The following is a 23,944-nucleotide window of genomic DNA, read 5'->3' as shown; positions in this document are numbered from 1 at the left end:
TTCTAGGGCCACTTCCTTAAGTACCCTAGGATGTAGATTATCAGGCCCTGGGGATTTATCGGCCTTCAATCCCGTCAATTTCCCGATCACCATTTCCCTACAAATACTGATTTCTTTCAGTTCCTCCCTTTCATCAGACCCTATGTTCCCCGACATCTCTGGGAGGTTATTTGTGTCCTCCTTTGTGAAGACAGAACCAAAATATGTATTTATGCCCATTTCTTTGTTCCCCATTATAAATTCCCCTGATTCTGACTGCAAGGGACCTATGCTTGACTTCACCAATCTTTTTCTCTTCACATATCTATAAAAGCTTTTACAGTCAGTTTTTATGTTCCCTGCAAGCTTACTCTCATATTCTATTTTCCCCTTCTTAATTAATCCCTTTATCCTCCTTTGTTGAATCCTAAACTGCTCCCAATCCTCAGGTTTACTGCTTTTGCTGGCCAATTTATATGTCCTCTCCTTGGATCTTATGCTATCCCTAATTTCCCTCGTTAGCCACGGTTGAGTCACCTTTTTTGTTTTATTTTTATGCCAAACTGGGATGAACAAATTCTGTAGTTCATCCATGCGGTCTTTGAATGTTTGCCATTGCCTATCCACCGTCAACCCTTTGAGTGCCATTCCCCAATCAATCCTACCCAACTCGCGCCTCAGACCATCGTAGTTTCCTTTATTTAAATTCAGGACCCTAGTCTCTGAGTCAACTACTTCATTCTCCATCTTAATGAAGTCTTCTCTTCAGTGGAACAGAGTCTACATTTGACACCACAGCCTCACCCGCTTCTCCCCCACCTTCAAATAAAGCAATATTACCTCAAACCACTATCCATCTTACCACATGACAACACATCAGCCCGCTAAGTCCCTACATGGCTGTGCCAGTAAGCATCACTTGAATGAGTGCCAGCAGCAAATGAGAGCACCTTTTCCTTTATGACTGCAACCTCCATCAATAATGAGCAGCATGTTAGTGTGCGTTCAGTTTTATCAGTAAATTCTAAAATGCACACAGACAACCTGCACTTCAGCACCGTATTTCCCCTGGCTGTTGAAATGTGCCTTTTTTAATGAACTTATTCTCATGCTTCTCCTAGATGCCACCTGAGGGCCAGGATCGCAGGGAGCTGGTCGGCTGCTCAGGCTCTACAACTCAGGTGGGCCTTGACTCGTGGCAGCTTGCACCTGGGCAGGGAGCTGCTGCCGGCTGCATCACTGGAGCTTGGTCCTGGGCAGCCCTGTGTCACCTCCCACTGGCCTGGTGCTGAGGGGGCAGGCCAGAGATCTGACATGTGCTGCTATCCTGAGAGACACCAGTACCAGAGTAGGTGGACTCCAGCCATCGTCATTCCACTGGGCCCTGGATCTATGGCCCCATTGATCAGCAGGACTGCTGGTCTAACAGCAGCTATCAGATACTGGGTCAATGGTTCTTTTCCCCCAGAGAATAGTGAACCTCTGGAACTGGCTGCGGGCTCGTGCGGTGGACACTGATTTGCTGAATTCGTTCAAGCGAGAGCTGGACATATTTCTGGCTGGGGCAGAGATCACCTCTTACAAAAGGTAGGTACTGTATAGAATTATAGCGATGTCCTGGACTAGTTTCGATCGCCAAATGGGGTCGAAGAGGAATTTCCCAGATTTATTTTTTCCCAAACTTGCCTGGGTTTTTATCTGGCTTTTCGCATCTCCCAGGATATCACATGGTTTCAGGCAGGGAGTGTCTGTATTGTGATACATAAGGAAGCACAACTGTGTGCGATAGGCTGGATGGACCAGAAGGTCTTTTCCTGTCCGTGTCCAATGCTACCTCCATCCAGGCAGCACAAGTTACATTTCTGGGTGGCTTGGTGGTACCAATGGGAATGCAAATGAGCAAACCCATTAAACCCCTGTATATAACCCTCTACAGGACACTGGTAGGCATTTTTTGTTAAAGGGGCAACAGCGGTGTAACCCATTTCAAGGAAATTCTAGGCCAATGTATTGTGAAGGATTAGATCACATCAGTGCGATTGAAATCAGAAATTATACCTTTAAAATATGAGGCCAAAAGTAACCTAATGTTAAAGAGGGAGTCTCCCCAGTGGACATTTAGAAAACAGTTATTAAGAGTTATGATTTGGGATCTTAACTTTTAGTTTTAACGTAACCCCCATGAACTTTTAATTTTTCAACTGGATTTAAAGTTCAATACAAAAAGCTCAGCAAAAACTTACACAGACGTATTCTCTTATGTGGGGAGGGAGGGAGGGAAGAAAGAAAGGAGGAAAGAAAGAAAAAGAAAGTCATGCATTTATTTAGCACATCAAACATGACCTTTCAATCCACAACACTGGACGATGCTATTGTTTGTTCTTTAGACAGAAGTAAAGAAAATGCATGGAACAGAATAAAAGGGGATGCTGATATAAATGTAATCCTTCATACACATCTGGCATTTGATGGGGGCTCAGATGCGGAGACTCCTTAGTGCAACACCAACTACCTGCAGGATTAAACCAGTTTTCTTGTTGACATCTGTCTGAAGAGTTTAACAACTAATTAAAAAGGAGCTTCTCTTGACACCTCCCTGCTAGTTGGTATTGGTTGACAGTACCTCTAACAAGAAGTGTCACCGATAATTTGGTAATGTCCCTTCTTGTTGACATCCAGTATATGTTGGCATGAATATTCATCACCACAGGCTTTTCTTTCACTGGGGTTTGAATAATGACGACAACAACTTCTACTGGGAATATTTTTTCCAATAAATTTTTTCTCTTGTGTATGGTTTGTTTGTGAGTAAACATTATTAGGAAAATATTTTGGGGAGTGTTTCTTTAGAGTCATAGAGTTTTACAGCACAGAAAGAGGCCCTTCGGCCCATCGTGTCTGCGCCGCCCATCCATCCCTGTCCAGTCTAATCCCATTTTCCAGCATTTGGTCCATGGCCTTGTATGCAATGGCATTTCAAGTGCTCATCCAAGTGCTTCTTGAATGTTGTGAGGGTTCCTGCCTCCACCACCCTTTCAGGCATTGAGTTCCACATTCCAACCACCCTCTGGGTGAAAAAGTTCCTCCTCAAATCCCCTCTAAATCTCCTGCCCCTTACCCTGAATCTATGCCCCCTTGTTATTGACCCCCCCACTAAGGGGAAAAGTTCCTCTTTATCTACCCTATCTATGCCCCTCATTATTTTGTACACCTCAATCAGGTCCCCCCTCAGCCTTCTCTGCTCCAAGGAAAACAACTCCAGCCTGTCCAGCCTCTCTTCATAGCTGAGGCGCTCCATCCCAGATAACATCCTGGTGAATCTTCTCTGCACCCTCTCCAAAGCATCAGAGAAGAGATTGCAACCCCTTCCTCATGATTACAACTCACAATCGGGTGAACAAATTATGTAATTTGATGTGTAGCATTGTTTTTCATTTATGTCAACAAATTATGTTTTGCTGATTCCGACGACAACTTGTTCCCTGATCCACGGACGCCGATCTTTCAATCGCCACGCCTTCATTCTCCGAAATTCTCTTCCAAAATTACTTTACCTTGCTATATACACACACAAAAGCCTCCCAATACCTTTCTCCACTATGTCTTCTGTCCCCTCACTTCAAATTCCTTCACTTCAGACTTGGTGTTCAGCGTCCTCTGGAAAGTTTGATGTTACCTTTGTCTACAGGAGGGCCACTATCTAGCACAAAATCTAGACTGACACTCCCAATGGAGTACTGAGGGAGCACTGAACTGTCGGAGATGCCGTCTTTTGGATCAGACGTTAAACCGAGGCCCCGTCTGCCCTCTCAGGTGGATATAAAAGATCCTATGGTGCTTTCGAAGCAGAGCAGGGGAGTTCTCCCCAGTGTCCTGGCCAAATTTATCCCTCAACCAACACCTAAAGAGAGATTAGCTCGTCATTTACCTCATTGCTGTTTGTGGGACCTTGTTCTGCACAAATTAACTGCCACGTTTCCTACATTACCAGGGATGAGGGAGTTCAGTTATATGGAGAAATTGGAGAAGCTCGGGTTGTTCTCCTTATAGTAGAGAAGGTTCAGGGGAGACCTAATAGAGATATTCAAAATTTTGAGGGGTTTTGATGGAGAAAGTAGGTAGAAACTATTTCCTCTGGCAAGTGGGTCGATAACCAGAGGCCATAGATTTAAAATAATTGACAAAAGAACTAGAGGGGAAATTAGGAGAAATTTCTTTACAGAGTGTGGTTAAGATCTGGAACGCACTAACTGAAAGGATGGTGGAATCAGATTCCACAGGAAATTTTAAAAAGCAATTGGACATGTATTTGAAGAGGACTCAGTTGCAAGGTTATGGGGGAAAAGCTGGAGTGTAGGACTAAATTGGACAGCTTGGTCAAAGGGCCGGCACAGGCATTACTGGCCAAATGGCCTCCTTCTGCGCTGTAAGATTCTATGATTACCACAGTGAATACACTTCAAAAGTACTTCATTGGCTGTGAAGCACTCTGGGATGTTCGGAGGTTGTGAAAGGCATTGTATAAATGCAAATCTTCCTTTTTCTTTCAAGAATATTCTCTTCCTTCTTTTTGACCATATACTTATGGTAAAAATCTTAATATAAAATCACAGGTAGCTCTAATTTTAAAAATCATTACAATACTAGTACCAGAAAGCAATAGGTTTAAAGGTTTGCTGTAACACCTCACCTAAAGTGGAGATGACTATTCCCAGAGTAACCAGCGATTTGTTAATATTTGATCCTTCTGTGATCCTGTCCTTGCAGTAGTTTGAATCTGCTCTTTCACTGTAAAACATCAACCGAGTTAAAGAGAAATAAACAGATTCCTTTGTGACTCGTACCGAACAATTCCATGGTACTTTTTTCTTGTTGTAATTAAGCCAGTAGGGGGCACAATTACATTATTTTATTAAAACTTTCACGATGTACTCATGCTTGTTTGTCAGAACTGTAGACCAAGGAATGTTGGATCCCACATTCACCTAATGATGAAGATGATCGATTGTTAAGTGTAATACTTCAGACATCTGACAATGCCTTATTAATAATCGTTCTGCTGTACAGACACTTGAATATAGTTGAACATTATTAATTCAACTTTGCATCTTTTTGACAGAGAACGATACGTACAATATGTAAAATAAGTTTGTAAATCTCTCTGCCGACTGTCTTTCTCTTTCGTCTACCTGAGGCACATGTCTAAAGATTACTTTGTGGACCCCAGCTCCAGGATAGTGTCGTTTCAGCAGCACTACACGTTGTTTGACGTGCGCGCGCGCGCAAGGGGTAGGGCAGCGAGTGATCGAGTAATATTCACAAAAATCTATTGGATTGGTTTGAAAAAGTGGCCAGGATTGTGGCTGGAACTTTCTCCATGTGCCAGAAGCATTTGCCTGCGGTGCACTACACCACCAGTAAATGGTCTTGAAGGAGAAACACCATCATCCGTTACTCTGAGACACGACTGTTCACACACCTCTGGGGTCACGCACTAGTCACCTGTGAATTGTAACTGGTTAAAGTTCTAAACGTGGGCTGTAAGGTTGGGTTAATGTGTGCGAGTTTTGCTCAATTATCTTTGGGGCAAGTAGAGCGTTACTTATTTGAAGGTTTACCTGTGATTTTTAGCCTCCTTCTTGAGTTTAAGTGCATTGACAGGGCAAGCTATGGAGGTACACACTTCCTTACATCTTTCTCTCAAGAAAATGACTCTCTTTTGATCTATCTCCCTTAGTTTTCTTTAACCTTTAGGAAGTTCTTGTTTTAACTGTTGCATCGATCATCCCAGGTATAGTTCCTGCACGTGTGAGTAAAGCTGCCTACAGTGTATTTAAACACCAAGGCAATTCCGTGACGAGCACAATAAGAGGCAAAGTAAGACCAATGCCAGATCCAGATCTGGTTTGCTCTCGTCCCACCTACAGACAGGATCGACCATTGCACCCAACAATGCATCTGCTGTAGCAACAGAAAACGCTGGAAAAACTCAGCAGGCCAGGCAGCATCCGTGGAGAGAGAAACAGAGTTAACGTTTCAGGTCGAAGAATGCATCTGCTGGATGTGTCACCATCTGTGCAAATGTTAATCAGTGCTGGGACTCAAAGTGATGTGTATTGTTAGTATATTATTCATCTTTTGTAAAATAAAAAATACCCAAGGACTCACCTGCCTGCCAAATCAACAAGGTTGATTTTGCTAACTATCTCTGATGGAAGGTTATTCTCCAATATCGCCTAGAATACAGAAAGGGAGTTACATTAATTTACATTAACAAACACATTCACTTAATATTTAGAGTGAAAGTTAAAAGCTTCACTTTGTAACTACTCTCTATCATTAATTTTTTTTCAATCTTGGTCATAGTTACCATACAGATTGGCAAATGCATCAGCGCAAAGGAAATACTTGCATAGGAACAGGAGTAGGCCATTGTGGCCGTCGAGCCTGTTCCATCATTTAATTAGATCATGGCTAATCTGTTTCTTAACTCCAATTACCTGCCTTTGCTCAATATCTCTCACTACCCTTACCTGATAAAAAATCTCAGTCTTGAAAGCTCCAATTGACCTATTGGGGGAGTGTGTTCCAGATTTCCACTCGCCTTTGTGTGAAAAGTGCTTCCTGATTTCACTCCTGAACGGCCTGGCTCTAATTTTAAGGTTATGTCCCCTTGTTCTGGAGTCCCTAACCAGAGGAAATTGTTTCTCTGTTGAATCCTTTTAATCATTTTAAACACACACACCTTTACCGAAGGCCTAAAGATGAATGATATTGCAAGACTTGATAAATTGTAACCCAGACTAGTCCATGCATTTTACTTTATTTTTAATAGAATATTAGAACTCTCAACCAGAATGGAATTTCAATCCCTATCTTGAACAGGATTTGTACCCGGGTCAACAAGTTTGGCTGCTGCAATAAGGGAAGGAAGAAAACCAACGCTTTTCACACACAGTTCATGCACTTTTCCTGGTGACAATTAAGTAGCACTGATGCCACTAATGGGAGATGCTCCTAGGCTGGGTACAAGTGTAGATTTGGGGCCAAATGATTAGTGACTATAAAATAAACAAATTACAAAATAATGGGTTTTTATAAAATAACAAGAGAATCTGTTACTTATTTTGTCATTCATAAATAAAAAGGTGAAACTGGCATTTTTAACGATGAGACAAGTATACTGAGGTGACAGGAAGTCTTGCCACATGGTGTCAGTGGAGCACAGGACATGAATTTCTACCCGTGACCAGCACACATCTTGACAAGGGTGCACGGGGAGCCACCGAGCGGAAGTCAGGCATTTCCCCACAAGGAGGGAGAGGACAATCAGAGGGCTAGTCTGCGGAGGGCGCTGGTGCCACTGCCAGCTTTCCTGGAGGGGGGGGGGGGGGGGCGCGCCTATGTTTGGGTGCAGTATGAACGGGTCCAGCAGAGAGCCAGGAGGACTAGGATTGCCCCCTCCTGCCTCATTTGAATATGAATGCTGGCCCTGTGCCTATTGGAGGAACAGACCCAGGCCCAATTAGTCCCAGTTGGGGGTCCCCAGGAAATTCTAGGCGTAGTGGGGTGGAGACCTGACGTAAAGGGTTACTTCCCCCTTTTCCTCTCTAAGCATGCCCCAGGCAGAGAAGAGGGAAATCTCCCTTCCCGCCCCCCCCAGGCAGAGAAGAGGGAAATCTCCCCCCCCCCCGAGAACTGCTCAGACACACGGGCACAAATCTGTACTTGTTTAACACATCTGGAGTACGGCGTTCAGTTCTGGTCACCACACCTCAGGAAGGATATATTGGCCTTGGAGGAGGCACAGTGCAGGTTCACCAGAATGAAACCAGGGCTAAAAGGGTTAAATTATGATGACAGGTTGATAGACTAGGCTTGTATTCCTTTGTGCATAGAAGATTAAGGGGTGATCTAATTCAGGTGTTTAAGATGATTAAAAAATTTGATAGGGTAGACAGAGAGAGCCTATTTCCTCTGGTGGGGAAATCCAGAAGAGAGCATAATCTTAAAATTAGAGCGAGGCCGTTCAGGGCTGATGTAAGGAAGCACTTCTTCACACAAAGGGTAGTGGAAATCTGGAACTCTGCCCCCCGCACCCCCATAATGCTGTTGAGGCTGGGGGTCAATTGAAAATTTCAAAACTGAGATTGATAGATTGTTAGATAAGGGTATTAAGGGATATGGAGCAGAGGCTGGTAAATGGAGTTTAGGTGCATGATCTGATTGAATGGCGGAACAGGCTCGATGGGCTGAATGGCCTGTGTTTCTAAGCACATGGCTGTCAAATACAATACACAGTAAAGGTATAACTATAGTTTTCTGTCACAAATTTTGGACTTGAATGATGATTTAACAATGAATAGTTTATTACATGGAAACAAGTTATTTCTAAAGAGTGTTTACAGTGTTTGAGGAGTAGTCTGGAAACACAATCACTGTCCACTGGCCTGAAGGGGCACAATTTAAAACAAGGAGTTAACAGTAGTTGCTGATGGGGGTAATATTTGAGCAGCTGTACTTGCTTTTCAATGAGTTTGTTGTGTACACTGCTGAGAGAATAAGTTGAAGGAGACAGATTGAACCACAATAAACAGAACATTCTGCGAACCTGAGTGTAATGGATGGTAAAGATCGCATGGGATCGGCTGCTGGCATCATGAATGTGGGTAGCAGCAGTGATTCTAAAACAGAAACACACAACAAATGGGTGAAAAGGAATCCAATTTAATTTAAAATTAAAGCAACATTACATGGACCATTTTCGGCCTCTAATGTTTTGAATCATAGATCATTTGAAATAAATTCCAAAGTCCATTTCATAGAATCTTACGGGACAGGAGGCCGCCATTTGGCCCATCGTGCCAGTGCCGGCTCTTTGAAAGAGCTATCCAATTAGTCCCACTCCCCCTGCTCTTTCCTCATAGCCCTGCAAAGTTTTCCTTTTTAAGTATGCATCCAATTCTCTTTTGAAAGATACTGTTGAATCTGCTTCCACCACCCTTTCAGGCGGAGCATTCCAGATTATCATAACTCACTCTGTAAAATAATTCTCATCTCTCCCCAGTTCTTTTGCCAATTATCTTTAATATGTGCCCCCTGCTTTCTCCCTACATACTCTATCAAACCCCTCATTATTTTGAACATCTCTATTAAATTTCCCCTTAACCTTCTTTGCTCTAAGGTGAACAATCTCAGCTTCTCTAGTCTCTCCACGTAACTGAAGTCCCTCATCCCTAGTATCATTCTAGTAAATCTCTGCACCCTCTTCAAAGTCTTGACAATTAAAAGACACTTTGTGCTGTTAAACTGCCACAGATTTTACTTTGCCGACATTGAACCAAAAAAAGGAAGCTTGAGGACAGGTCCCCAACGATTCAGTGAGTAAATGCACGATGTGACGTGGTACTGAATCACAGACCAGGCGAGTCACAGGGTCGATCCCTGGTCTATGCCGAGGTGGCTGACCTCAGCCAGGATGTTGGCAGGGCCCTCTGCCAGTGGTATCAACGGCTGAGTTGGAGAGGGTGAATTAGCCAGGGTTTCCACTCCTGATTACTATCTAGTGACCACTGGATTGCGCACATTTGGGTGTTGGGATTGGACAGGATCGGTTCAACTTGGCGAAGTAGCCAGCCAGCACTCACATGAAGAGCATTACTTAGGTGGGCCAGAGATCAGAGGCCCACTGACACCTCTGATACCATTCCCCAGCAAGAGTTAGGAGAGCAAGCAGAAAAACATCATTTTATGAAATCACAGGGTAGGCTTGAATAAAGAAGGCCCTTAAGCAATTTGATCTCATCCTTCCAGAATATCAACCTTAACATCCTCCTATTACAGCATTTATCTGTTTCTTAAAATGAGTTCAGTGTCCTCGTCTGATGGGCACAACTTGCTGCAGAGCAGTGTGCCGTGGAATATATCCTCTGCAGTCAGTTCTCAGCTGTCACCAGGGGTATAGACTAGACAGAGGCTGGTCACCCCTTCAGCAGGGGATAGTATAGTGTCAGCTGTGGCTCTGTAGCAGCACTCTCACCTCAGAGTCAGAAGGCTCAAGCCCCAGGGCCCGATTTTGTGGCTTGTGTGGGAAATGGTCGGATTCCCCCGAATGTGGGGTTCTGACACACAAAAAAATGTCAGCCAGCTCCACGCAATTTTCCCTCAAGTGGCCAATTAATTCCCAGCACGTAGGCAGCCTTGCTAATTGTCCATTTCTAGTCAGAAAGCCCCACAGTATGATGTCATAATTCGTGGTGCTTTCAAGGTCCAGAGCAAGCACTGCATCCTCTGAAGGCTTCCAAACGAACCATACAGGATGGCAAAGGAGCCTGCAGCAGCTGTGGCCAGTGCCAGACCCCGAGCTGCCTCCAAATTCGACGAGGCTTCACTGCAGGCATTATTGGATGGGGTTAGGGCCCACAGGGAAGTCCTCTTCCCTAGGTCAGGGAGGAAGAGGCCTCCCACTGAGACCAATGCTGCATGGATGCAGGTGTCAGCAGATGCCAACACGCTGGGAGTCACCAGAAGAACCTTGGCATGACATCTCGAACTCCTTCCTTTACTCCCCCACAGTACCATCCAGAGCCCCCATCCTCACTGTGGAGGAGGAAGGGGCTGTGCATCCAGACTCACACAGAATCACAGAATCTACAGTGCAGATAGAGGCCATTTCGGCCCATCGAGCCTGCACCGACACATATCCCACCCTATCCCCATAACCCCATGTATTTAATCCCCTAACACTAAGGGTCAATTTATCATAGCCAAATCAACCTAACCTGCACATCTTTGGACTGTGGGAGGAAACCGGAGCACCCGGAGAAAACCCACGCAGACACAGGGAGAATGTGCAAACTCCACACAGACAGTCACCCGAGGCCAGATTTGAACCCGGGTCCCTGGCGCTGTGAGGCAACAGTGCTAACCACTATGCCACCGTGCCTCCCTCAGAGGAAGCTCCAACCTCTGAGGGCGCAGCGTCAGCAGAAGTAAGCACACCCAGCACCAACACTCACACCTCGGGGGGACCTTCGGGACATAGAGTAGTGTTGTCACCTGGTGTTTCACAGCTCACAAGTGAGCCTCAGCAGATTCTGGAGACAGGGACAGCAGTGGAGAGTCCTCGTCGGAGGGCGCAGGACTCTGCCAGCTCAGCTCAGCTGCGCTGCATGTCGACCCTCTGCCTCTGGGTCCATCTGCAAGAGAAGAGGTGATGGATCTCCATGCACAGATGCAGGAGTCTCTGGCAGGTTTTCTCTCCAGGGTCGCTGCGAGTGTGGAGCGAATGGAGGAGTCCATAGCAACCATGAGCAGAGCCTTTGTGGAGTCATTGGCGCATGAACGCATCACCATGGAAAGGTTGGCAACCTCCATGGAGGAGATAACTCGCCAGGGTATGGAAAACATGGTGAGTGCTCATAAGAGAATGACATCTCTTGAGGAGCGTTGGCCATCTACTGAACAGAGAAACCAGACCTTCATGGAAGTCCTTGTGAGTAGGGCTGCCAGTGCAGGAACGGGTCCCCATGACCCCCTAAAGCGCAGCAAGGTGCTCTCAAGCCACTTCCAAGTGCTGGCCCCTTCTGGCCTGTGCAACTTCAGGTGAGTGAGCAGCAGCCTGGTGCTCATCATGCTGTTCCTGGTTCTGCTGCTGCCGCCTCTGCTGCTGGAGATCCTCTAATGGCAAGAAGGGAAGGAAAAAAAGGCATCCCTGTCTTCTCGTAGATGCCTCCGCTGAGGAAGCGCTGAGTGAGGGTGGCGAGAGGGGCTTCCCAGGAGATCACATTGGAGAAGCGTGTGAGGCTCCAACCTTCCGCAGCTGTGCCTAAGCCTTGAAGTAGCCCCAAGCCTGCAGCAACAAGGTCCTTCACCATAAAAAATCCTGTCCCTTTAAATCGCAGCTTTTCCGAATGACCTGCAGCTGACAGCAAGCAAGCCGGCAAGCTTCACGCCAGGTTTCATCAGCGGGGTTCCCCGCAGGCGTGTTTGATGTGGGGAAAGCCCCAAAATCGCAACGGCCCCTGAAAATCGACTTAAACAAGGTAATTATTGCTCATTAGTGTTCCGACGGCCAGCCCGCCAGCGGCGGGCAGGACTGAAGCGGGCCGCGGAGAAACGGCGGTCCGAAAGTCGGACGGGGCGGGGAATCAGGTGAGTGGGGTCGCGACCCCCTTTTTCGGCGATTTTCGGCCTCCGGCCGCCTGAAAAGCCGCCCGACGGCTGGCAGAAAATCGGGGCCCCACTCTTGAGACTGACACCTCAGTGCAGTACTGAGGGGGTGCTGCACTGTCGGAGGTGCCATCTTTCGGATGAGAGGTTAAGCAGTCTGCCCTCTCAGGTGGATGTAAAAGATCCTATGGCACTATTTGAAGAGGAGCAGGGGAGTTTTCCCTGGTGTCCTGGCCAACATTTATCCCTCAACCAACAATTAAAACAGATGATCTGTTCATTTATTTCATTGCTGTTTGTAGGAGCTTGCTTTGCACAAACTGCCGCAATTCCTACATTACGAGGACGACACTTGAAAAGTGCTGCATTGGTTATGAAGTGCTTTGGGATGTCCTGAGGTCGTGAAAGACGCTATATAAATGTAAGTCTTTCTTTGGCATAGAGAATTCCAAGAGATGGGAAGCGAGAATATATCTTTTACCTTCCCTCTCCCTCCCTCTTTGTATTAAGCATCCTGCAGATTAGACTTGGAACAGGCCAAGCACAACACAAAGCACTGTCCAGGTAACATACATCTTCAAAATGGCACCCCACTACTGCACTGAGATGATTAACCAACACTTTACCATTTTGACTTTTCCAATGAGCAGAGAACTGGCACCTGTTACCCCTGCACTGAGGAACTTTTATGATGTTGGACTTACAAAAATTTGAGATCTACAATGTGCCATCAGTGCAGGAACACAGTTTCCCTGGCAGAAGTGGCCCATTATCAGGGCCACTGTCTGACAGTGACTAAAGTAAATTCTGTTTTTATTACATGGTTTTATCCATGATGACTGAATAAATCAAAATTGTTATTTTTTGGGGTTACACGTTTTTCCTGGGAGTTTTGCCAATATTTTGGGGATGATATTCCTCAATTCCATCTATTATTTCATGAAGACCAGCAATCAGTGGCCTGGGCACATGGCAATGATGGCGCACTCCCTTTCTCTGATGACGTTTAGCATTGGATTTGGTTGGCCCCATTGAATGGCCATTGGGAGACAGGAGCAGAATATGGGCCTCCACCAGACCCAACGCGACACTGCGAAAGGCGATAAAAAGGACACGATGGCACGGGTCTTCGCTTTATCACTGATCTCCCGGCGCTCCCACACCATGAGAGCACCTTTGGTTTGCTGGGAGTCTGCCTTGTCTCTTTTCACACAGGACTATTAGCACCCACAGCAGACATACCCTGTCTTCTCAGCTGCATTAGGAAGTTAAAGAAGAGTATTCTACCATCAAGGTCACTGTTGTTTGACATACACCTACATCTAGGTTTCAGTTCAAGATGATTTAAGTTTCAGATGATTAAGTGGAAAGACTAGAGAAACTGGAGTTATTCACCTTAGCGCAGAGAAGGTTAAGGGGGATTTAATAGAGGTGTTCAAAATCATGAAGGGGTTTGATAGAGTAAATATGGATAAACTGTTTCCACTGGCAGGAGGGTGGGTAACCAGAGGACACAGATTTAAGATAATTGGCAAAAGATCCAGAAGGGAGATGCGAAGAATTTTTTTTAGGCAGTGAGTTATGATGCTCTGTCTGAAAGGGTGGTGAAAGCAGATTCAATAGTAACTTTCAAAAGGGAATTGGATAAATACTTGAAGGGGAAATATTTACAGCACTATGGGGAAAGAGCAGGGAAGTGGGACTAATTAGATAGCTCTTTCAAAGAGCCAGCACAGGCACAATGGGCCAAATGGCCTCCTTCTGTGCTGTATCATTCTATGATTAGATGTTGCTGTGAAATTTCTCATTCAGTACAAATGACACTAGTAACAAATTCATGCTGGTTTCTCAGTGAATTAAATACTAAACAGAACCGGGCTGAAATTTAAACAACAGCAATACTACAAACTGATCATTTGTAGTAAATTTGCAACAAACACTAAGCCAGAGGAAAATCTACGTGATGATCAGTACCTGTTTGCAATTCCTTCCTCCAAAAGCTCGACAAGTTGCTTGTAGTCTGAAACCAAGTGCTGAGATAATCCTGTGGAAACACACAAACATCACCACGTATAATCAAACTAAGAATAGCAAAGCAGTGAAAGTGACAAGTATTCAATCATAGAAACTTACAGCACAGAAGGAGGCCATTCGGCCCATCGTGCCTGTGCTCTTTGAAAGAGCAGTCGTGCTTAGTCCCACATCCCTGCTTTTTGTCTGTAATCCCAAAGTTCCTCATCCTCAAGTAACCGTCCAACTCCCTTTTAAAATTATTTATGCAATCAGCTTCCACCACCTTTTCAGGTAGAGTGATCCAGATCCCGAGAATTCTCGGCGTGAATAAAAATGTAATCTCCCCTTTAGATCTTTTGCCAATGACTTTGAATTGATGACCTCTACTCGCCAGCGGGAATATTTTTGTCCCCATTTACTCGATCAAAACCTCTCATCATCTTGAAAACCTCTATTAGGTCACCTCTTAACCTTCTCTGTTCCAAGGAGAACAGTCCTAACTTTTCCAACCTCTCCTCATAACTGAAGTCCCTCATTCCTGGCAATATCCTGGTAAACCTCCTCTGTAGCCTTTCTAAGGCCTTGTCATCTTTCCTGAAGTGTGGTGTCCAGGATTGTCCACAATACTCCAGCTGAGGCCTAACCAGTGATTTATAAAGTTCTAGTTAATGATAAATCATAGTTAAATCCGGACAACCTCTGGATCACTGTGCTTCTTTAATGTGCCTGCCATTCTATTTCACACCTCAGAAGAACTGCACCATTAACTTACACAATATGTCTGTGCTTATACCACTATTTGATGCTGAACAAATTCCAGTATATTCACTGTGCCATCCCACCCATTGAATTAATGTTCTGTGGGAATGCAAAAACTAGGCAAGTTTTCATTAAAATTTTATTCAAATTAAACAAATTCAAAGTGAAGGGCAGCATCCCGACATTCTGTATCGTGAAGAGGTGGGATGCAAGGTTATGCCAACAACCTTAGTCCTCCGATTCTACTTGTGCACCAAGCAATAAGTGGACCTCCTCAAAGGGATGGAGGAAGCGGAAACCATAGGGAGCAACATTACATTTGTTCTCACCTTCAGGAGGCCAGTTTCAGAGCAGCATTGGAGCAGATTTTCATAACATGCTTGGCTAGGAATGGGTTAAGAATCAAATAAGATGACAACATGCATGAAAACGTCCAAAAAGATGCAAGATGCCACTTCTTTAAAAAAAAACATCCCTAAGCCAGCCAACTTTTCTCCACCCTTCTGTTATTTAGGTAGACTGATTCGATGTTTAGATTGTCACCTGTGGTAAACCACGTTCACTATTGTATCACTGTTAGTAGTTAGCACTGTTCACCACTGTTCGTTATAACTGTATCACTGACCACTATTGTATCACGGTACGAGGTCGCCTCTTGCCACACTGCTATACCTGGGATGACCACTGCCGACTCCGCCTTGGCTCCACCCACCAGGCCAGGTATAAAGGTGAGCGACTGGCTGGTATTCCTCCTGCTTGGATCGGATCACCCACGAGAGTGGGCTCTGTTATTTAGTCAATAAAAACCTTTAGTCACCTTCGTAACTCTTCGCCTTTTATTGGAGGAATTGATAGGTATATCAATTTTATTGACCACCCTCTCTGTTTGCTAACCTTACCCCTGACTGCAAACCCGTCGCTACCAAAAGCAGGCGGTATAGCGCCGGGGACAGAGCCTTCATTAGCTCTGAGGTGCGGCGCCTCCTGAAAGAGGGCATTATCGAGGGGAGCAGCAGCCCCTGGCGTGCCCAGGTCGTAGTCGTAAAGACCGGCGATAAAAACCGCCTGGTCATCGACTACAGCCAGACCATAAACAGATATACCCAGCTGGACGCATACCCCCTCCCCCGCATATCTGACATGGTCAATCAGATTGCACAGTATAAAGTATTCTCGACCATCGACCTGAAGTCGGCCTACCACCAACTCCCTATCCACCCTGAGGACCGCCAGTATACCGCCTTCGAGGCGAATGGGCGCCTATACCACTTCCTTAGGGTCCCCTTCGGTGTCACTAATGGGGTCTCGGTCTTCCAAAGGGAGATGGACCAGATGGTTGACCAGAACGAACTGCAGGCTACATTCCCCTACCTAGATAACGTCACTATCTGCGGCCGCGACCGGCAGGAACATGACGCGAATCTGGAGAAATTCCTCCGTACGGCCCAACGGCTGAACCTCACCTACAATAAGGAGAAATGCGTGTTTAACACCACGCGCCTTGCCATCCTCGGCTGCGTAGTGGAGAACGGAATCATCGGCCCCGACCCAGAAAGAATGCGCCCCCTCATGGAGCTACCCCTCCCCCACTGCCCTAAAGCACTTAGGAGAACCCTGGGGCTTTTCGCCTACTATGCCCAATGGGTACCCAATTACGCGGACAAAGCCAGACCCCTCCTGAAAGCCACTTCCTTCCCCCTCACGGAGGAGGCGTGCGCGGCCTTCTCCCTCATTAAGGGAGACATAGCCAAGGCCACGATGCACGCAGTGGACGAGTCCATCCCCTTTCAGGTGGAGAGCGACGCATCCGACTTCGCCTTAGCCGCCACCCTAAACCAGGAGGGGAGGCCAGTGGCCTTCTTCTCAAGGACCCTACAGGGCCCCGAGATCCGACATTCGTCGGTCGAGAAAGAGGCCCAGGCGATCGTGGAGGCAGTACGGCGCTGGAGGCACTACCTGGCAGGCAAACGATTTACCCTCCTCACCGACCAGCGTTCGGTGGCTTTCATGTTTAATAACAAGCTGAAGGGCAAAATCAAGAATGACAAGATTTTGAGATGGAGAATCGAGCTCTCCACCTACGATTATGAGATCTTGTACCGGCCAGGCAAGCTGAACGAATCCCCTGATGCCCTTTCACGAATGACATGCGCCAGCGCGCATATCGATAGGCTTCAGACCCTCCACGACCAGCTCTGCCACCCCGGAGTCACCAGACTCTACCATTTCATTAAGGCCCGCAACCTGACCTACTCCATCGAGGAGGTCAGGACCATGACCAGGAACTGCCAGACCTGTGCGGAGTGCAAACCGCACTTCTATAGGCCGGACCGAGCAAGCCTGATCAAGGCCACCCGCCCCTTCGAGCGCCTGAGCATCGACTTTAAGGGGCCCCTCCCGTCCTCTGACCGTAATGTGTACTTCCTCAACATCGTTGATGAGTACTCCCGTTTCCCCTTTGCCTTCCCCTGCCCCGACATGACCAGTAGCACGGTCATTAAGTGCCTGAATGCCCTCTTCGCCTTGTTCGGGTTCCCGAACTATATACACAGCGACCGGGGCTCCTCCTTCATGAGCGAGGAACTCCGGCAATTCCTCCTAGAGAGAGGTATTGCAGCAAGCAGGACCACCAGCTACAACCCCAGAGGTAACGGTCAGGTGGAAAGAGAGAACGCGACGGTATGGAAGGCCGTCCTCTTAGCCTTAAAGTCTAAGGGCCTCCCAACCTCCCGCTGGCAAGAAGTCCTCCCGACAGCGCTGCACTCCATCCGGTCATTACTTTGCACGGCCACTAACACCACCCCCCATGAACGAATGTTCGTTTTCCCCAGGAAGTCGACTACGGGAACCACTCTACCAACCTGGCTGACCGCCCCGGGGCCGGTCTGGCTGCGGAAACACGTGAGGACCCATAAAACGGACCCCCTGGTCGAGAGGGTGAACCTCCTGCACGCCAACCCCCAGTACGCCTACGTGGCGTACCCAGACGGGCGGGAGGACACTGTCTCCCTACGAGACCTCGCACCCTCAGCCGATCCGGAAACACCGCCACCACCCCCCCCAACCTCAGTCCAGGTAGACGGCATGCCGGAACCCCACGAGCCCTCGCCGACCACGCAAACACCAGCATCAACACCGGATAAGGCACCAGCACCGGATAAGGCAACACCACCGCTGCGGCGATCGGAGAGGCTTACGAAGCCTCCGGACAGACTGACCTACCAGAATTGGTAGTACACTTCACCCCGCCGGACTTAATTCTAAACAAGGGGTGAATGTGGTAAACCACGTTCACTATTGTATCACTGTTAGTAGTTAGCACTGTTCACCACTGTTCGTTATAACTGTATCACTGACCACTATTGTATCACGGTACGAGGTCGCCTCTTGCCACACTGCTATACCTGGGATGACCACTGCCGACTCCGCCTTGGCTCCACCCACCAGGCCAGGTATAAAGGTGAGCGACTGGCTGGTATTCCTCCTGCTTGGATCGGATCACCCACGAGAGTGGGCTCTGTTATTTAGTCAATAAAAACCTTTAGTCACCTTCGTAACTCTTCGCCTTTTATTGGAGGAATTGATAGGTATATCATCACCGTATCACGTTTGGCCAAGAATGATCTCGACCCCCTTCCCTTCAGCGATCTCGACCCCTCCACTCCGTGATCCTGGTCCCCCCTCCCCTCCGAGATCGTGACCCCCCCACCCTCCCCTTCAGCGATCTCGACCCCTCCACTCTGTGATCCTGGTCCACCATCCCCTCCGAGATCGCGACCCCCATCCTCCCCTTCCCTTCAGCGATCTCGACCCCTCCCCTCCATGATCCTGGTTCCCCCTCCCCTCCGTGATCTCGACCCCCACCCCCCCCCCTCAGCGATCTCGACCCCTCCCCTCCATGATCCTGGTTCACCCCACCCCTCCGTGATCTCGACCCCCACCCCCCCTTCAGCGATCTCGACCCCTCCCCTCCCTTCAGCGATCTCGACCCCTCCCCTCCATGATCCTGGCCCCCCCTCCCCTCCGTGATCTCGACCCCCACCCCCCTTCAGCGATCTCGACCCCTCCCCTCCGTGATCCTGGTTCCCCCTCCCCTCTGTGATCTCGACCCCCACCCTCCCCTTCAGCGATTTTGACCCCTCCCCTCCGTGCTCCTGGTTCCCCCTCCCCTCCGAGATCGCGACCCCCACCCTTCCCCTTCAGCAATCTCGGTCCCCCCTCCCCTGCATGATCACAACCCTCATCCCCTCTATGATCTCGACCCATCTGCTCCGCGATCACGGCCCCTCCTCTCCTCCGTCATCCCAGACCCCCTCCCCTCAGTGATCACGCCTCGCCTGCCCACCCCCCCACCTACCTTTCCGCTGGTTGGGGCGGCCCGATATTGGTAGGCCTCAATCCGGCGAGCTGCCTCGGGAGGCCCGATTGGCGCCCTGCAGCTTGTTTGCCTGATGCCTACCGCTATCGATTTAAATTATGTTCCTATTTAAGCAGCACATGGTGAGGATGTTGACGGCTTAATTAATGAATAGATCATCTCTGGGAATTCTGGCTTTTTCTTTGTACATTGTGTTCTCCTCTATGGCTTGTAGTTTCCTGGAGCTAGAAAGGAGGGTGAAACAGCTGCACACATCTGCAGGACTGATATCTATGGCTGTCTACACTTACTAAGGAGCTACACTTACGGCAGTGAGAGAAACATTCTCTTGCTACCTTTATTTCCACCTTCAGCTCGATGCCACATGTTTTGCTAACCAAGCACTGCAGTAACAAAAAACCATCACAAATACAGCTGGCAGGTTCAGGTTATTCGATGGTCTCAGATTTCAAGGCCATGGCACAAGACTGATGGTGTCTAACTGAAGCTGCATTGCTACTTGTACACTTTTAAAAAAAATGCTACTTCATACAAATGCCACTCAAAAGACCACCCTCCTCAACTTAAAATAAGTGCAAGATTCATATTTTTGTCATAAAACTGAAAGATAGTTATTGTATAATTGTACAGTTAAAAATATCTCTCAAATATTAAAACCTGTTCAAAATATATCAGCTCAAAATTATTGGGAGTCCTATTTCTGGAAAAGGGTGAATTAATTAGCTACTTCCTGATATCAACTGGATGAGTTAACATTCATGCACAGATGTCAGATGTGGCCTGTTCCAGAAATCAGTCTCCTCTTTGCTGATAATGGCTGGCTGGAGCCCAATAACTGTGTCTGTGTGATTGCATCAGCCCGTCAGATGAAATTCCATTAGACCATACAAAAAAAGCATTTAAAACCAATAAGGTTTCTGAGTTGGTTTGTTATTTGAGAGTATGGGAACTTAAACTTGGAAACTTTTACCACATCTGACTTCTAACAATGGGCCAGAACTTCGGGTCCCCACGGGTGAGTACGCGCTGGGTACTCACGCGTAGGCCCAACGAAAGTGCCGGTTTCGTGCATGCACTGTGCATGCGCGGGAAACCGGAACTTCCATTCCCTTAAAGGAAGGGGTTCACAGGTCGAACGCGTGCGCCGGAGAGGCAGTGCGTACGCCCGGAACTTCCGTTTTTTTTTTTATACAGGTTTCTCCGGGAGGGCAAGTCTCCAGCAGCTACGCTTTTAAAATGCAGTCGCAAGGCCTGCATTTATCAAGGTATGTGGTGAACTAAGTAAAATAAAAACATTTTTTCCACAGGTTTATTATTTTTAAATACTTTAAAGGTAAGTTTATTTTTTAGCCCCGTTAGAAACTAATTCATTTTCAAAAATGTAAATTATTGTTTAAAATAGTTATTTTATGTAATTTATAGTTATTTTAAAAATGTGATTTAAAAAAATTTTGTTTTGAAGTTTTGGGGCTGAATTGTATTCATAGATTTGACAGGTCTTCCTGTCAAATCTATGAATACAGATTCCCTGCTACCATTGGCTCTCCATGGCCCACGTGATCCCAGGGGACGCTTCGAACTAACTGCGCCCCTGGGATATGCAAGCACTGCGCGCCGGCAGCTGGAGGAGGCCCAGGATCGGAATCCCACGCGGGTCCACAGCACAACGGCTGGCACGCTAGGTAAGTGCAGGTCGGGGGCTTGCACCTGTGGGAAGCCTCCGACCCAAATTTCTGGGCCATTATAGTTTTGGTAACCCCCCCAACCCCCCTCTGCCCCATCTCACTGCAGATTTTCTTAGGGGATGGCCATTTATTGTTTAAAGTCAAGAAGATCCTGCTTATTACGTGCACAGTGCTGGGATATGCCACTCTGGCTTAGAAATGGGTGCTTGAGGTTGGAGCAAAAAAAGGGTGCTTTACTTAACATCTAAACTGCAATATACCACATCTGGGATTTGGACACCGAAGCCCCAACTTTCCAAACCTGAGAAAATGGTGTGTCCGTGCGGGGCGCGCCAGTGTGGGCGCAAGTACGGCTGACCTGGCTGGAATTTCAAACTTAGGCCTGCTCCCTTAATACACTGGGCTCCTTGCACAAACTGAACATGCAGTGGGAATATGGCTGGTTGGCTCCCAATAGGAAAATTGGAAATCATTTCTCTTAAAGGGCTGCAGCAGGCTCTTAAAGTGGAGATACGGTCACCTGAAGTTTCGAGCTGCCACACATTGGTTCCAATTGTTCAGAAGATGGCCATGGGGAAGACATCTGCCCAGATGGTTTGGAGATGCTGCTGAAGGAGGTGCCCAATGTGGGTTTCGTTCTCCAAGGCAGATGGTCATCACACTCAAAGCTCGGGGCTCAAACTGCCCGAGAGCTGATAGCCCAGAGACTTAATGCTAAGTCCCCGGTACAAGATGGCTACTGGTGTGCACCATGATACCACCTCAACAGTATAGATTAGTTAAAATAAATGGATTCGGTGAGTAATTACAAGGCATTAATGCTGGTGGTCAGATGACAGTTATACACCAGTTAAATTTTACTTGCTTTATGACACCATCTGCTGCCCTTGATTAGATGATGGATTTGCAATCACTGTGTTCAAATTCTCGAAGCTCCCTCGTTTGCAGCACTGAGTCCCAGTCACTGGGCTGTCCCGAATTTGTAGATCTCAGACAGGGCGGTGGTGGGGTTGCTGTAGTTGTCATAACGGCACAGAAAGAGGCCATAAGGCCCATCGAGTCCATGCCGGCTCTCTGTAGAGCAATCCAGTCAGTCCCATTCCCCCGCTCTATCCCCGTAGCCCTGCAAATTTATTTCCCTCAAGTGCCTATCCAGTCTCCCCTTGAAAACATTGAGGCCTAGAAATTCACTTTGGGCCCGCCAGCTGGCGTGCGCCCAAAAGTTAGCGCTGAGCGCGGAGCCAGTTGCGCCCGTCAGATATTCAGTTTTTGCGCCCCAAGTCGGAACCGGGCGCTATTCCAGGGTGTGCCCGCCCCCGCTTGGGGCGCTGAAACTGAATTTCAGCGCTCTAGGCGCCGCTGCGCCAACCGCTGCGGAGCGGCAGGCTGCGGTACTGCAGGCCTCCTCCTTCTCTTAAGGGGGAGGTGCCTGCAACGGGGAGATCGCCGCTGGATAGTGCCGGCAAATGAGCCCGGCACCACGGAGAAGTGCCGGGTTCGTGGAAAGCAGCCGGCAATGCCGCGGGGGGGGGGGGGGGGGGGGGGGGGGGCGGTGGTGGAGGAGGCCGGGGAAGGAGGTGCAGGCAGGCGGCCGCCGAAAAAGCGGCCGGCCGCACCTCCACCTTAAAGCGCCCCACTAAGGCTACAGGACGGCCCCGTTTTCTGATCGCTGTTTGCGGCCGCTGCGGAAGAGGCGGCCGCAACTAAATATGGCGGTCGGGCCGGTAGCGGGGCACTGCGCACACCGATGACGTCATCGGTGGCGGCGCAGCGCTACTGGCTAACGCCGCCATTACCGCAGCGCTGAATATCGGCGAAAGCTCAGCAAGTGGCGCAAAAGCCCTCTTTGGGCGAAAACTAGGCGCAAAGCCTACTCAATTTCTAGCCCCGAGTGTCTCCGCTTCCACCACTTCCGTCGGCAGCGAGTTCCTCACCACTCGCTGCGTAAAAAAGTTTCTCCTCACATCCCCTCTGTATCTCTTGCCCAAAACCTTAAATCTGTGTCCCCATGTCCTTGTACCATCAACTAGTGGGAACAGCATTTCCCCATCTAGCCTATCCAAACCTGTTATAATCTTGTACACCTCTATCAAATCACCCCTCAACCTCCTTTGCTCTAATGAAAATAAATCCAGCTTCTCCAACCTGTCCTTGTAGCTAAGATCCCCCATCCCCAGAACCATTCTGGTAAATCTCCTCTGCACCATCTCAAGGGCCTTCACATCTTTTCTAAAGTGTGGTGACCAGAACTGGACGCAATACTCCAATTGTGGCCTAACCAGCGCTTTATAATGGTTCAGCATAACTTCTCTACTTTTGTACTCAATACCTCTATTTATGAAGTTCAAGATCCCATATGCTTTGCTAACCACTCTCTCAATATATCCTGCCACCTTCAGGGACCTATGCACATTAATTCCCAGGTCCCTCTGTCCCTGCACACTCTAACACTGTGCCATTAAGTGTATATTGCCTCTCCCTGTTCCTTCTACCAGAATGCATCACCTCACACTTCTCTGTATTAAATTCCATCTGCCACTTGTCTGCCCAATCTGCTCGCCTATCGATGTCCTGTTGCAGTCGATTCTTATCATCCTCACTGTTTGCCACACCCCCAAGTTGGGTGTCATCGGCAAATTAAGAAATTTCTCTTGTGTATTCCAATATCAAAGAAAGCAGTGGCCTCAGCATTGACCCTTGGGGCACACCACTGTCTACCATCCTCCAGTCTGAAAAACAGCCATTTACCACAACGTGCTGTTTTCTGTCCTTAAGCCAATTCCTTATTCAAGCTGCCACTGACCCACCTATTCCATCAGCCTCAATTTTGTTAACCAGCCTTCTATGTGGTACTTTGTCAAATGCCTTCCTAAAATCCAGGTAGACAACATCCATTACATTCCCTTCATCGATCTTCCCTGTTACTTCATCAAAAAATTCAATTAGATTAGTCAAACAC

General features: G+C 47.7%; 1 protein-coding gene across 1 annotated transcript in view; it reads right to left on the bottom strand.

The window, feature by feature from the left end:
- The window catches only part of stard9 (StAR-related lipid transfer (START) domain containing 9), a 284,572-nt gene that overhangs the window by 120,304 nt on the left and 140,324 nt on the right, over window positions 1-23,944 (bottom strand). The window contains exons 8-11 of the mRNA XM_086003792.1: window positions 14,125-14,194; window positions 8,591-8,663; window positions 6,148-6,215; window positions 4,670-4,767 (exon numbers count right to left, since the gene is read on the bottom strand). Of these exons, the coding sequence (XP_085859918.1) occupies window positions 4,670-4,767; window positions 6,148-6,215; window positions 8,591-8,663; window positions 14,125-14,194 (309 nt within the window). The remainder of the gene's footprint in view (window positions 1-4,669; window positions 4,768-6,147; window positions 6,216-8,590; window positions 8,664-14,124; window positions 14,195-23,944) is intronic.

This window comes from Somniosus microcephalus, chromosome 12 (genome assembly GCF_052327205.1).
Source record: "Somniosus microcephalus isolate GS21.2 chromosome 12, FLI_Smic_1.0, whole genome shotgun sequence".
NCBI classification, from domain to species: Eukaryota; Metazoa; Chordata; class Chondrichthyes; order Squaliformes; family Somniosidae; genus Somniosus; species Somniosus microcephalus.
Note: the sequence above shows the minus strand (reverse complement) of the source record. Positions and strands in the feature narration are given on the sequence as shown.